Source organism: Nicotiana tomentosiformis, chromosome 9 (genome assembly GCF_000390325.3).
Source record: "Nicotiana tomentosiformis chromosome 9, ASM39032v3, whole genome shotgun sequence".
Classification (NCBI taxonomy): domain Eukaryota; kingdom Viridiplantae; phylum Streptophyta; class Magnoliopsida; order Solanales; family Solanaceae; genus Nicotiana; species Nicotiana tomentosiformis.
In genome coordinates this window covers 7039379-7055141 of record NC_090820.1, presented here as the reverse complement: position 1 = coordinate 7055141, position 15763 = coordinate 7039379, and the positions used below count along the sequence as shown (strand labels likewise).

Genomic DNA, 15763 nt, shown 5'->3' with positions numbered 1-15763 from the left:
CAAGTCTCTTTTGTTCTTCTTCTAATGCCTCTGGCCTGACCTCAGGCCGAACCGAAATAATAGGTTGTACCGGTACTGCACCCGAAACCTGACCAACGTGAACCTATTTCTCTAGAGTTGTGATAGGAGTCTGAGCTACTCCCCCAATCTGCGGAATGTTTGGTGCAACAGAGATCAATCCCACCTGAGTTAATGTACCAAACATACTCAGGAACTGTGCTAAAGTCTCTTGAAGTCCGGGGGTAACAACAGGTGCTTCTGATACCTGTCCCCCCAACTGGAGTTACTAGTGGCTCCTCAACTGTTGTTCTGACAGGTGCTCTAGTCGCCGCACGTGCCCTTCCTCGACCGCTACCTTGGCCTCTACCTCGGCCCCGGCCTCTTGCATCCCTAATAGTATATGCGGATGCCTGCTCAGCTAAACCAGTAGCGCGTGTCTTCACCATCTATGAGAGAATGGAGATACAAAGGTTCAAATTCCAAATTCAACGAATTCCGCACGACATGAATGAAAGAAATGGAAATTTCCTAACAGTTCTGTAGCCTCTCGAAGATAAGTACAGACGTCTCCGTACCGATCTGCAAGACTCTACTAGACTCGTTCGTAACTCGTAGAACCTGTGAACCTAGAGCTCTGGTACTAACTTATCATGACCCAAAATCCTATCACAGGCGTCGTGATGGCACCTAGTCACTAAGACTAGGTAAGCCGATTTTAATTACCTTTTGAAGCCAATTTTTTTTTTTTGAAAACTAACAGCGAAAATAATTACAATATACAACATCCCAAGACTGGTCGTATTGAGTCACGAACTCTAACTGAATATATGAAATGATCACGAGGACCGAATATACAATACTGTTTGATTACAAACTAACAGCAAAATGAAATGAAAAAGCACCAAGGGACTGCGACGACCAATACATGGCTCTGCACAAAAATATGCAGAAGTGTAGTATGAGTACACCATGGTCGGTACCTAGTAAGTATCAAGACTAACCTCAATAGAGTAGAGACGAGGTACAGTCAAGATACTCACTAGTCTAATAACCTATGCAATATAATATACAAAATACTAGGAAACAAATAGCAATAAGGGCAAGATAAAACAACCAGTGGTATGCGCAGCAAGACAATAAGAATACCATAAATATCATTCAATAATTAATAAATACATGTACGCCCAATTAATTCAAGTTTTTCAAATAAATATCCTTCACACATAATTCTTCCTCATAACTCTCTTTCAAATCTAGTTTTCTCAAATAATTATTTTTCAAATATAATTCTTTCAATAAATCTTTTCAAATATAATTTTCTCAAATAATTATCTTTCAAATACAATTCTTTCATATAATTCTTTTTGAATAAAAATCCTTCCAAATAAATATTTTGAATATAATTCTTTCAATTAAAAAGTCATCATGTGACACCTCATTTCATAATCATAAAAATACGGGTCTCAACCCATTTTTATATTTTCATGGCACCTCGTGCCCATAATTAAATCATCATATTTTCCTTGCACCTCGTGCCCTCATTTCATATCACAACCGCACGGACAATTCACGTGCCAATTATCATTATCATTTCATCACAGCACCTCGTGCCCACATTTCATATCACAGCTGCACGGACAATTCACATGCCAAATATCCTCATTATTTACTCACGGCACCTCGTGCCCACATTTTATTTTATAATCCGCCTGGCAATGGCCTCGTCACATTTCATAGTATGTACTCGTCACCTCGCGTATACGGCTTTTCAAATTTCACAAATGGCACATAAGACTCAATGCCTAAGGGGTAATTCCCCCACTCGAGGTTAAGCAAGACACTTACCTTCTTGAAGTTATGCCGATATTCCAAAATCGTCTTCTTGCTTGAATTGACCTCCGGACCGCTCAAATCTAACCAAATTAATTGTATAACTTCATTAAAATTCATCGGAAATAATTCCGGATAATAATACATCGACTTAAAAATTTATTCTAAAAAGTCAACAAACCTCAACGCGGGGACCGCTCCTCGGAACCCGACAAAATTTTCATGAAATCTGAATACCCATTCCGATACGAGTTCAACCATATAAATTTTATCGAATTCCAATAAAAACTCGACCTCCAAATCTTAAATTTTTGTTTTTAAATCCCTAAGTTCAAACCCCCGATTTACACCTCAAAAATATGTAATCTAATCAGATTATTCGATGATAATTCAATATTATGGAGTAGAAATGATCAGAAGGGACTTACCTCAAGTTTTCCTATGAAAACCTTGCTCAAACATCGCCCAACCCGAGCTTGAAATGCCCAAAAATGGCAAAAGCTCGGAACCCCTCTGTTTTTGTATTGCCCAGGGGTTTTCGCACCTGCGGCTTCGCACCCGCGGTGATTTCTTCGCACCTGCGGCTTCGCACATACGGATTTGTACCCGCGGTATAATTCTTTGCACCTGCGGCTTCGCACCCCCGGTAAATTTTTCACACCCGCGGCCCTTTTTCGCGCAGGTGCGATCATACCAGATGCCCAGCTGCTTCAGCTCCTCGTCCAAATCCAAATTCGATCCATTAGGCATCCAAACTCAACCGAGCCACCCCCGAGACCTCAACCAAATATTCCATCAAGTCCTAAAACATCATACGAACATAGTCAAATTCTTAAATCACATCAGACAATATCGAAACGGCGAATGGCACCTCAAATCAAAATCTATGAACTTTGAACTTTCAAATTCTATATCTTGTGCCGAAACACATCAAATCAATTCGGAATGACTTCAAATTTTTCACACAAGTCATAAGTGACATAACACACCTATTCAAATTTACGGAATCAGATTCCGACCTCGATATCAAAAAGTCAACCCCCCGGTCAAACTTCCCAAAAATTCAACTTTCGGCATTTCAAGTTTAATTCCACTACAGACCTCCAAATACTTTTCCGGACACGCTCCTAAGTCCAAAATTACCATACTGAGCTATTGACATCATCAAAATTTCATTCCGGAGTCATTTTCTCAAAAGTCAACTTTCCGGTCAACTTCTTTCCATTTAAGCTTCAAATTAAGGATTGTTCTTTTAATTTAATTCTGAATCTTCAGTAAATCAAACTCGACCATACCCGCGGGTCATAATACATATTACGAAGCTTCTCGGGACATTAAGCCACTGGACGGGGCTCTAATTCTTAAAATAACAAGTCGGGTCGTTACAACATTAGCCCTCAAATATATCAAGTTCTGATGCAAGAAAGTTATTTCGCAACAACAGGGTTCCAATAGGAAAAGTTGTAAGAGCCAAATGGTCAAAACGAACCATGCTCATGTAGTTGGCCCGAGCCATGATGCTAAACATGAATGCATGTGTGATGACTTGCAAAGAAAGTTCTCCTCTTTACCGATATCTTATATCCAAAAATAAATCCTCTATTTTGAGATTTATTATGCAAAAAAAATTAAGATAAATCTCCGATTCCGAGTTCACTCGACCATCAAGCATACGAGCTACTTTTTTGAGTTCGAGCAAGCACTCATTCGACCATTATGCCTACAGGCTATATTATTTCGAGTTCGAATAATTCACTTGACTACTTAGCCTACGGGCTATTTTTATTTCGAGTTCGAGCAAGCACTCACTTGACCATTACGCCTATGGGCTTCATTATTTTGAGTTTGAATCATTCACTCGACTATTAAGCCTACGGGCTACTTTTATTTCGAGTTCGAGCAAGCACTCACTCGACCATTATGCATACGGGCTGCATTATTTCGAGTTCGAATCATTCACTCGACAACTAAGCCTACAGGCTATTTTATTTCGAGTTCGAGCAAGCACTCACTCGACCATTACGCCTACAGGCTGCATTATTTTGGAGTTCGAATCATTCACACGACTACTAAGCCTACGAGCTACTTTTATTTCGAGTTCGAGCAAGCACTCACTCGACCATTATGCCTACGGGCTATATCACTTCGAGTTCGAATCATTCACTTGACTATTAAGCCTACGGGCTATTTTTATTTCGAGTTTGCGCAAGCACTCACTCGACCATTACACCTATGGGCTACATTACTTCGAGTTCGAAACATTCACTAGACCACTAAGCCTACGAGATATTTTTATTTCGAGTTCGAGCAAGCACTCACTCGACCATTACGCCTACGGGCTACATCGCTTCGAGTTCGAATCACTCACTCGACTACTAAGCCTACGGGCCATTTTTATTTCGAGTTCGTGAAAGCACTCACTCGACCATTACGCCTACGTGCTACATCACTTTGAGTTCGAATCATTCACTCAACTACTAAGCCTACGGGCTATTTTTATTTCGAGTTCGAGCAAGCACTCACTCGACCAATATGCCTATGGACTACATTACTTCGAGTTTGAAACATTCACTCGACCACTAATCCTACGAGCTATTTTTTATTTTAAGTTCGAGTAAGCACTCACTCGACCATTATGCCTATGGGCTACATCGCTTCGAGTTCGAATCACTCACTCGACTACTAAGCCTACGGGCTATTTTTATTTCGAGTTCGAGAAAGAACTCACTCGACCATTATGCCTACGGGCTATATCACTTCCAGTTCAAATCACCCACTCGAGTGCTAAGCCTACTGGATATTTTTATTTCGAATTCGAGAAAGCACTCACTCGATCATTACGCTGTGATGACCCAAAATGTCAACTTTAAATTTAATAAGTAATTCTGTGTTTTAAGACCTTGAAAAGCACCATTTGTCATTCCTCGACTTGCGTGCACAGTCTGTAAAATTTTTCGGAAAGTTTTATGTGAAAAATGGATTAAAATGTGAAATAGAGCTTTAAAAACTCAACTGAGTTGACTTTAGTCAACATTTTGAGTAAACGGATACGGATCAGTATTTTGACAATTTTGGTAGTCTGTATCGTGATTCTGGACTTGGGCGTATGCCCGAAATCGAATTCCGAGGTCCCCAGCTCGAGATATGGAATTTTGAAGAAACATTAAAAGCTTGAAAGCTTAATGATTTTTAAGAAATTACTGATATTGGATTTATTGACCTCGGGTTTGTATTTTAGTTTCGGAGCCCGGTGTAGGTCCGCTATAATATTTATGGCTTGTCTGCCGAATTTCGTGAGAATCGGAGTTGATTTGAAGTGATTCGGACGTCCGATTGTAAAAATATAAGTTTTAAAGTTTTCTTGAAAACTTCCTTTGAGTTGGTGTCTGATTCGTAGTTCTAGGTGTTATTTTTGGCAATTTGATCGCACAAGCAAGTTCATATGATATTTTAGGACTTAGGTGCATTTGTTGGTTTGGAGCCTCGAGGGCTCGGGTTGATTTCGGGTGGTTAACGGATCATTGTTGGACTTAAGAAAAACTGTAGATATCTGCTTCTGGTTTCCTACTTCGCATTCGCGAGGGGAGTCTCGCGTTCGCGAAGAGGAAATTTGGACTACCACTTTTTGTGCTTCCCGTTCGCGATGGAGGTAACGTGTTCGCGAAGTGTCAAGGTGCAAAGCTACGCATTCACGATCGAATCCCCGCGTTCGCGAAGGGAAAGGGGCTGGCCAGGAAAATGGCCTTCGCATTCGCGAAGGCCAAGCGAGGCAAGCTTAGCATACGCGAAGTAGCCCTCGCGTTCGCAAACAGAAAAATTGGTCCACAGGAATTTGTGCTTCGTGAACGCGAGGCACTGACCGTGTTCGCGAAGGGTAAAAGTTCCAGAAACAGAACTTAAGTTCTGGAAAATGGGATTCGTCCCATTTTCAACCCTTTTCCATTTTTGAGTTCGGGTAAGGCGATTTTTGGGCGATTTTCACGGGAAAACATTGGGGTAAGTGTTCCTTATCCTATATTGATTATATATCATGATTCCATACTCGTTTATATCATGAATCCGTGAATTTATGGAAGAAAAATCAGATTTTTATAAAATCTTCCAAAAACGAAAATTTAAGATTTGAAGATCCATTTGACATCGGAATTGGATAAATTTTGTATGGTTGAACTCGTATCAGAACGGGTGTTCGAATTTCGTGAGTGTTTCCAGGATTTGAGACGTGGGTCCCACTGTCGAATATTTTAATGAATTTTGAATTTTATCCGGAAAATGTATAAATTCATATGGAATTAATTCCTATGATTAGTATTGAATTGTTTGTGAATAGATTTGAAGCTTTCGGAGGCAAATTTAAAAGGAAAATTTGTGGTTGAATAATTGATTGGAATTTAGAAGGCGAGGTAAGTGTCGGGGTTAACCTTGACTTGAGGGAATAAAATGCTTAAATTATTTGTTATGTGAATTGCATGTGAACGACGTATAGGCGAGGTGACGAGTGTCTATACATCGTCGAATTAATTGCTTGCCTGCTTACTTAAAAAATCATAAATTGTTTTTAATCATAAATTAATTATTATAATAATTATTTCTCTCTTATTCTTTGTTAATTATTAATTCTTGAATTCCTGCATTAATTGTTACATGCTATTTGAATTATGTGTTTTAATTGTTATTTGACATTTAGCATATTAAATATTAAACTGCCTATTTTCTCCCTGATTTCTATAATAATTTGCTATTTTTCATTGTTTGTATCATAATTAAGTCATAATTGTTATGTGCTTGTTGTCTTATAATATTATATTAATTGTTGCATTTATTGTGAAAATTTCTTCTATAAGAATTGATTGAAATGGATATAACGAAGGATCGGGTTGCATGCCGCAATAGACTTATTGAAAAGTCAATATTTGGGGATCGGATTGCATTCCGCAACAGACTTAGTTAAAAGTCCATATATATACTTGATTGAAATAAATATATGACAGACTTGTTTTAAAAGATAATATTGGGAGAGCGGGTTGCACGCTGCAACAAAATTGAATGTGAATATATTGTGAGAGCGGGTTGGACGCTGTAACATAATCGAATGTGAATATATTGTGAGAGCGCTGCAACGTAATTGGTTGAAATAATTATGGATTATGACTGCTGGGTTGGTTTCAATTATTATAAATGAGTTACCTGATTTATTTCTATTATTTGTTGTTATCATTAATATTGCATACAGGTTAATATAAGTGAACCGCCCTACTTCGTCGAGGTTAGGCTCAGCACTTGTAATACATGGGGTCGGTTGTACTGATACTACACTCTGCACTTCTTGTGCAGATTTTGGAGTTGGTCCCAGCGGCGTACCATAGACTTGCTCGGATTGCAGCTACCAGAGGAGACTTGAGGCATAACTGCATGGCGTCCGCAGTTCTGAAGTCCCCATCTATTGTACTTTAGCTCTGTGCTTATTTCCAGACAACTTTATTTTATTCAGATCTTTATTTTTATTTATTCTAGAAGCTCGCGCACTCGTAACACCAATTCTGGGATGGTATTTAGACACCGTTATTTTTATGGATTATTTCAAAATTGCTTCCGCATTTCCTTCCTTGTTATTAATAAATTTAAATTTTTTTTAAAAATAGATAATATTATTCTAACGTTGGCTTGCCTAGCTAGTGAAATATTAGGCGCCATCACGGTCCGAAGGTGGGAATTTCGGGTCGTGACATATGCCTACAAGCTATATTTCTTCGATCTCGAATCACTGACTCAACTAATAAGCCTAAGGGCTACATCACTTCAAGTTTAAGTTTATTTCAAGTTTGAGTAAGCACTCGCTCGGTTATGGAGGCTACGAAGTCCAAATTTAATTAAGTTGCTTAAAGCCTTGTGAAAATATTCATAAGCCGTGAATAAAGTCTTCACAAGACAGGAAACAAAATAGAAGCAAGTCGGCAAAAAAGAGATATTTTTATATACATAATTGATTAGAATGTAAAAATTAAGGACTAAGCTTCCTGGTCATCCCCAGTAGCGGTCTCTTCTCTATCGGGCACCCCCCCCGGTTCTTGGATCTTCTCCTACTCCCATCGTCATCATCATTGTCATCATCATCGTCATCGGAAACCAAGGCTTCAGCATCGGCTTCGAGTTCTTTGGCCCTTTTTATCTCTTCAATGAGGTCGAAATCTCGAGCATGAATCTCCTCGAGGGTCTCCCTTTGAGATCGGCACTTAGCAAGTTCAGCAACCCAATGTGCTAGAGTATCGGCAGTCTCGGCTGCCTCTCTTGCTTGGACCTGGGCAACTTCAGTATCGGCCCGATAGACGGCCACGAGTGCATCCGCATCGGCCTTTGCCTTTTCGGCGTCGGATTCGGCCTTGGCAAGTACAGAGGCCAACCAAGCCTCGAGCTCCTCTATTCTTCTTGCTTGGATCGAGCTTTTCTCCTTCATTTTTTGAAGTTGGTTTTCGGCCGATGACAATTGGGCTCGAGCAGTTTCTTTCTCTGCAGCAAAGCAGTCCATTCCTTCTTTCCATTTCAAAGACTCTGCTCTTATCACATCGACTTCTTCACAGAGTTTTCCAATCATCTCAATTTTCTGCTACAGTTGTGAGACCGAAAGATTAGCCATTGTTCCAATATAAAGCCCATAGGCTTTTAAAAGCATTATTACCTACTCGGATAGATCGATCTGATCTGGGTGAGCCCTGGCCAACTCATCTTGGAGGTCTTTTATTTCCTCTCCCCTTTGGCCCAAAATGAGCTTTAAGGAGTTCCTCTCCTCCGTAACCCGTTGAAGCTCAGCCTCGTATCGACGCAGCTCGATTCGGGATCGAGAACATGATTCTTGATGAACTGCCGCGGCCTGCAAAGAAAGAAGAACCGAAGTCAGAAAAGAAAAGCAAAGTTAAAGGTAACGTTATATGATTTAAGGCCTACCTGATTCAAAGCCTACTGCATTCCATGAAAAAGATTTGATGTGTCACTTGTACCGGCAGTGTCTTCGATGCCAATGAATAGGTCACAAAAAGGATCCTCTCCATCATGAGGTCTATATAATTCGAGGTCCCCCAAATCTTGGGCTTCCCGAATCGCCCCTGCGGAAAAAGCAGGGAAGGTGGGCGAGCCTTCAATTGCTACTGCTCCAAATGAGTCATCTGGGGAATTCTCTTTGGTTCGAAAAGATTCGGGAAGAGCCCTTTCAGACATATCCCCCATCTGTTGGCTTCGATGGGAAATATCTTCGATCTCTGGCAACTCGGGGACTCTGCCTGAATCTCTCTCCGATATATCCTCAGTTCGAGGCGGAGCCTTATGAACCACCATCGATCCAGCTGCCTGTGAAATGTTGGTGGTCTTCTTTGTTCGGGCCGCCAGAAAAGACCCATCGTTCTCTTCTTCTTCATCCCTCAGACGCAGAACTGATTCTACCGTCAAAGGAATGGCATTCTTGTTCGGCTTACGAGCCGTCCTCTTCTTCGGTTTTTGACTTTCGAGGATGGGGGCTCTTTTTCTCTTATTATATTTCACCGTCTTTGGTACAGAGGTCGAAGCCTCTTCCTCGGCAGACGAGATCCTCAAAACCGCATCCTTGCCCACACCTGCATACGAAAATTTTTACTGAAGCATGTGAAAAGCATCTTATTCGAATTACCAAAAGATACGAGAGAAGTTCTCACCGTGATTTTGGCCTCCCATCGGCCCTTTGACAAGTCGCGCCATGAGCGCTCGACATATGAGGAGGTCGAAACTAGATCACGTACCTATTTCTTGAGATCGGGCACTGCGTCGGGCATCCAGGGAACCACTGCATCACAAAAGGTAAATATTGGTGAGAAAAGAAATGAAAGAAGAACTTAATAGGAGATAACAACAGAATTACACTTACGCTTCATATTCCACTCCTCGGGAAAAGGCATCTTTTCGGTCGGGATCAGGTCCGAAATCCTCACTCGAACGAACTGGCCCATCCAGCCTCGATACTTATCCTCGTCTATACTCGATAACAAGGCCTTGGTAGCTCGACATTGGAGTTTTATTAACCCTCCTCGAAAAAGGCGAGGACGGTATAATCGAATAAGATGATCGAGGGTGAAAGGCATCCCCTTTATTTTACTCAGAAAATATCTGATCAAAATGATGATCCGCCAAAAGGAAGGATGTATCTGGCCTAGGGTTATTAAGTATTTACGACAGAAATCTATAATAACAGGGTCGAGGGGACCTAACGTGAAAGGATAAGTATACACGCTTAAAAACCCTCTCACGTGAGTAGTAATATCCTCTTCAGGAGACGGCACTACCACCTCTTTGTTCTCCCAGTTACAATCTTTTTTTATCCGCTTGATGTGCTCCCGGGTTATCGAACAAATATATCTCGATACGGACTCACATCGGCCAGGAACCGGCAAACCTTTATCAAGTTTGAAATTAGAGGTAAGAACACACGCCGCCGGAACGCACTCCTCAGGACGGGGAGCTTTTATTATGAAGAAGCTTTTTCTTTTTGGGGGGACGGTTTTGGACGTCTTCACCATTCTGGATTTAAAGAAGGTGACAGATTTGGTAATTTGGAAGAATATTTTTGCAAAGAGAATCACAGATTTGCGAATAACATCAGAGAATACAAAAAAGAAATTGGAAAATTTGGAAGATTGAAGATGTAAAAGTAATAAATGATAAAAGAAAGGGTTATTTATAGGTTTAAGCAATGACGGTTCAGTATCAGCGGTGGCCGACTACCATCTGACATGCATTAAATATCTTGAAAGACTAAATCGACGGGACAGCTATCACGTGCGTCATGGTCGAACCCAATGTAAACATCAACTTATAATCCGATCGAGCTGTTGAAAATTCGTGTCGTTTCTCACCGCATTCTTCTTGAGAAACGAGGGGACTATCTGTATACGGTCGAAATAGATTTCGGCCTTCGTACAATTGATCGAGTTCGAAACATAATCGATCGAAGTAAGACTTCGAGATGGGTTCCGAAGATGGTACAAACAAGCTTCGAGTCCGAGGAGCCGATCAATGTCAAGCTCGATATTATAATCAAGCTCAAAACAAAATTAAACTATGATGCAAAGTAAAGTTGTCGAGCTTATGATCCAGGGACCGACCAACATTGACCCCGAATTAATTCAAGGGTCCGAGTCAGAATCAAGCTCAAGTCAAGATCGAGAGCTCGAGTCAAGACCAAAAACTCGCTTATAGACAAGAGCCGTTGTAATCCCAATAGGGGAGAGAATCTTGGCAGGAATTGTGAAAAAGCTAATTTATCATGGATCTCCCACTATGTATTTTTAATTATATCTAAAGTAAGATCCTTCTACTATAAAGGGGATGGTTATCATTTCTGTAGAGGGCAAGTTTTTGCTAACATTGTAATTCAAGCACCATATTCTCCTATAGTGAAGAGTTGTTCTTTCAAACTTCTTAATTTGATTCCACTTGTTTAGTCCTAAAATTCATCTTCCTTACAATCTTGTCTATTTTGCATTCTTTGCAATCTATACTTATATTTCTATTTACCCTTACGATTTGTATTAAGCTACACCACATATCCTTAGAACTACATACAAATTCAACTCTATCCGTTTTTCGGGTAAACAGATTTATTTAAATTTTAGTGTTATTATAATTTATTATATATATAAATATTTATTTATAACAGATGCTATATTTTAGTTTTAACTGAACTGATACAATAGCCTACCAGAACCGTTGCAATAGGACACAAATGACGTTCCATTAGACAATGTAAACTATTGCAATAGGTCTTATAAATTGTTCCAAAATGATCTATAAACCATTCCAATATAAATATAACCGTTACTATAGCTTAAACAAACTGTTGTTATATCCATATATAACTGTAATAATAGCTTACATAAGTGTTGCATTAAATAGTATGGTAATGGCTAAGAACCGTTGTATAAACAATATAGTAACAGTTTTAAACCATGCCAATTGGAAAAAATAATTGTTCCAATAGAGAAATGGAAAACCGTTACGATAGAAGTATCTATAGTCACGGCGACGCAAAACCGTTGCAAGAACCGTTCCTATAGGCCTATGGGCACGCGGGCTGATGGAACGGGTTGTAAACTGTTCCAATATTTCTATGGTAACAGTTTAACATTCTGTGGGAACGATTTTCCAAGCGTTACCGTAGGCCAATTTTTCAGTAGTGACCGTAAATATTTTTAACTAATCGAGCGGCAAAATATGTAACTTCCCTTTCAAAAATTATGAGTGATAGCCTTAACCCGTCCAGCTTTAACCAAATTTTAACTTCTTTATTTGTTTTCTTATAATCTGTTTGATTACAAAATAAAACTAATAATCAGAAAAATTTTTGTTATGATTGTCTAACATATCAAAAAAAAATTATTTTTTAATATTTTGACAATTTAGACCAAATTAGCTCAACTTTAGGACAGGGTAATTTGGGCTATTATGCCCGGCCCAAATGGTTTTAAATTTTTATCCCTTATTACTTTGAGAGAAGTTCATTTGTAGCCACTAGGGCCAAACTTATATCACCTAATAGACACAAAATAACTCTTTACAAGTCATAGCCTAAAAATAATAATAAAGGCTAGCAACTGAAAAAGCTGAAACCATACGCTCAACTCAAACGAAAAGGAAAGCACTACTAATCGATTTTGTTACCTAAATTCACGCGTTCAGTATGGGATCTTCAATCTCCAAACACTATAAAAGTCGCCCAATTATTCACATTGTCAAAAATAATTGTAGAGTTTTTGAAGATTAAACCCAGAGAAGAGCTCCAAAAAATTCACGGTGAAATTCAAAGTTCTTACACAATTGCTGTCTACAATCAGCTTAATAGAGTTGAGATTTTGTTCTTAAATTGTGAAATTGATACAAAATTGACAAACTCAACTAATGTCTATGGAGATTGTGAATGTTGGAACTACTGTTCCAATTTTGATTCCGGTTTACTTCAACACAGTGGTGAATGGGTAAGTGAAAGTAAATTTGTTAATTTCCTTGTTAATGGCGTGCTGATCAATTCGGATGTAGCTATGAGTATTTTATTGATGATATATAAAAGCAATTAGATATAGATTTAATTACAAGTGCAATGAAGATAAAATATACAGTGAAGGATGGCTATATAACAATTCCAATATACAATGATATGAGTGTGCGCTTGTATATGGAGATGAAAAAGAAAAACCTGGATATCACTGAATATCCATTATGCATAACGTTGAAAACTCTGTATTCAAGTGTTGAATGCTCATATTCAAGTTCATACTTGGGTGGCAACTTACTCGCAACAACTTCAGCTGGTTTACTATGTCAGAACGTAGAAGAAGTACACGGAACTAATATTGTTGAGATGATGGATAATCATGGAAAAGAAGACAAAATTGAAATAATGAAGGAAAATTGTAGAAGGTCAGTTATATTGGGACAAAGATACACTCATTAGTGTAAAGAAGCATTACGCAGTACGAGACAAATGTCAATTTATAGTGGATAGATCATCTACAACAAGGTATGATTTCTACGTATGAGATTAGACTTCTCTGTAATTTTGTGTATACTGCTTGTATTATTGTATAATGAGATTGCATATATATACTGCTTGTTTATTAGAGACACAAGTGTAATAATCTAAAGAAGTGCATTATCATAACACTATATTTTAAATAGGTATTGTCTTAAATGCGTGGATAAAAGTTGCAAATGGAGTCTTAGATCTTCAAGTCTACACAAATCAAATGTCTTCAAGGTTAGACGGTTCAATGATGTTCACACTTTCCCAGAGATGAGTAGATTGTTTTTACAATGTCATGCTACTTCGTCAGCCATTGCAAAAATGATTTGCAACAAATATGCCAATCAAAAAATAATATACACTCCGGCAGACATCATGAGCGACATGAAACAACAGTATGGGATTAATATGAGTTACATAAAAGCTTATAGAACAAAGGATAAGGCGCTTGAACTGCTAAGAGAGATACCACGCGAATCTTATAGTAAACTGTCGGGTCACTTGTATATGATAAATATGACAAATCGTGGTTCTATCACAATGTTACAAAATCAGAGCACGGGCGCTTCATGTATGTTTTTGTCGCACTAAATGCATCAATCATAGGATGGAAATACTGTTACCCTATTTTAGTGGTTGACGGGACATTCCTCAAATCATCACACAGGGGAACAATGTTAACAGCTAGCGCACAAAATACGGCAGGTGAATATGTCGCAGACTTGTATAATAATTATATATGGTATAGATAGTTCTTATCCGTATATAACAAAAGTAACATGTGGATGCTTTCTTATTTTCTTAACTAGGTAAAATTTTTCCACTAGCATATGTTGTTGTCGATTCTGAAAATGATGCTTACTGGGAATGGTTTTTTGAAATGTTTAGACAGGCTTTTGGGGAAAGAGAAAGGATGTGCATCGTATCCGATCGTCATGCAAGCATATTGAGGGGTGCTTCAATTGTGTATCCAGAGGTATCTCACTATGTATGCATCTTTCATCTTTGGAATAACATAAAGAAGTAGTTCAAGAAGAACCATGACCGGCAGAGAGAAGTATTTTTTGCAATGGCCAGAGCATACAAAATTAAAGATTTTAATCGCCTCATGCAAGATATGGACATCATTGATAAGAGGGTAAGGGGCTACCTATTCTAAGTTGGTTTTGAAAAGTGGTCCATAGCGCATTCCACTGTTAATAGATCCATGGTGATGACTTCAAATATTGCCTAGTCACTCAATGCAAGAAACAGAGAGGCAAGAGAGCTACCAATCATGAGTTTGCTAGATTATATGATGAATTTGGTTATGGAATGGAATAATTCAAATAGAATGACTGCAATGAGTACATTAACTGGCCTAGGAAAAAAATATAATGAAGTACTGAAGGAAAATAGCTATTTGTCGCAGAAGATGATGGTAAATATTCTTTTATCATGTCTTACTTCATACATTAATACTTTTCATATCCCTATTTTACTAATGATATCTATTTAAATTTAGGTGAGGCCTTCAACCGATTATGTATATGTAGTAATTGATGCTGAACAAAGGCGGAACATAGTATGCTTGCAAAAAAGAGAATGCTTGTGTAAATGATTTCAAGTGGATGAGATTCCTTGTCCACATGCTATGGCAGTATTGGACTACACACACATAGAAGCACCCAAATATTGTTCTGCCTATTACACCAACCAATACTTCAAGAAGACATATGGAGTGCTAGTTAATCCACTTCCAGATGAAACTACATGGGACCTTCCAACAGAGGTGTTAGATAATGTGGTGCTACCACCGATAGTAAAGGGCAAATCAGGAAGACCGACGAAGTCGCGACGCAAGGGACTTTATGAATATCTATATACTGAAACAGTTACCTGTGGACTGTGTGGAAAACAAGGACACAACAGAAGAACATGCAGGAATGCTCAAGACAACTAGTAGATGTTCATCAATGATTTAGTATTTTGTAACATTTTTTCTTGTGAATGTTACAATTAGAATAATAAAAAAATAATAAAATTTGCAATCAGATTCTCTCTGGTGTATGAATAAAGATGCTACTTTTTATCGTAATGAAAGTATTGGTAGAAGTTTTATTCCAAATACTACTATGGATGTCATTATACAAAATATTATACAAAATAGAACAAAAAATATATATAAAAGAATATCACTTTACAAATAATATACAAAATAGACTGTAACTATACAATTTATATATAATATATTATTCCTATACAAAAAATAAAAAATAAATTATCGCTATACAAAACATATACAAAATAGATGTCACTATACAAAAAATATACAAAAACGACTATCACTATACAAAAAATATACAAAATAGAACTTGTATATTTATACAAAAAAATAATATATAAAATAGACTG

The 15763-nt window shown here is 38.3% G+C and overlaps 1 protein-coding gene across 1 annotated transcript; it reads left to right on the top strand.

Annotated features, from left to right (window-relative positions):
• Nucleotides 1-12946: 12946 nt before the first annotated feature.
• Nucleotides 12947-15311, top strand: LOC138898342 (uncharacterized). Its single transcript, XM_070184400.1, has 6 exons — nucleotides 12947-13266; nucleotides 13525-13853; nucleotides 13976-14074; nucleotides 14179-14345; nucleotides 14874-14961; nucleotides 15010-15311. The coding sequence occupies exons 1-6, from the start codon at nucleotides 12947-12949 to the stop codon at nucleotides 15309-15311; spliced, it is 1305 nt and encodes a 434-aa protein (XP_070040501.1).
• Nucleotides 15312-15763: the final 452 nt, after the last annotated feature.

Coding starts and splice junctions, on each gene's coding strand:
- LOC138898342 (XM_070184400.1), top strand. CDS start 12,947: ATGAAGATAAAATATACAGTGAAGGATGGCTATATAACAATTCCAATA. Junction 13,854..13,975: donor GATACCACGCGAATCTTATA/GTAAACTGTCGG, acceptor CATCAATCATAG/GATGGAAATACTGTTACCCT. Junction 14,075..14,178: donor TAGCGCACAAAATACGGCAG/GTGAATATGTCG, acceptor TTTCTTAACTAG/GTAAAATTTTTCCACTAGCA.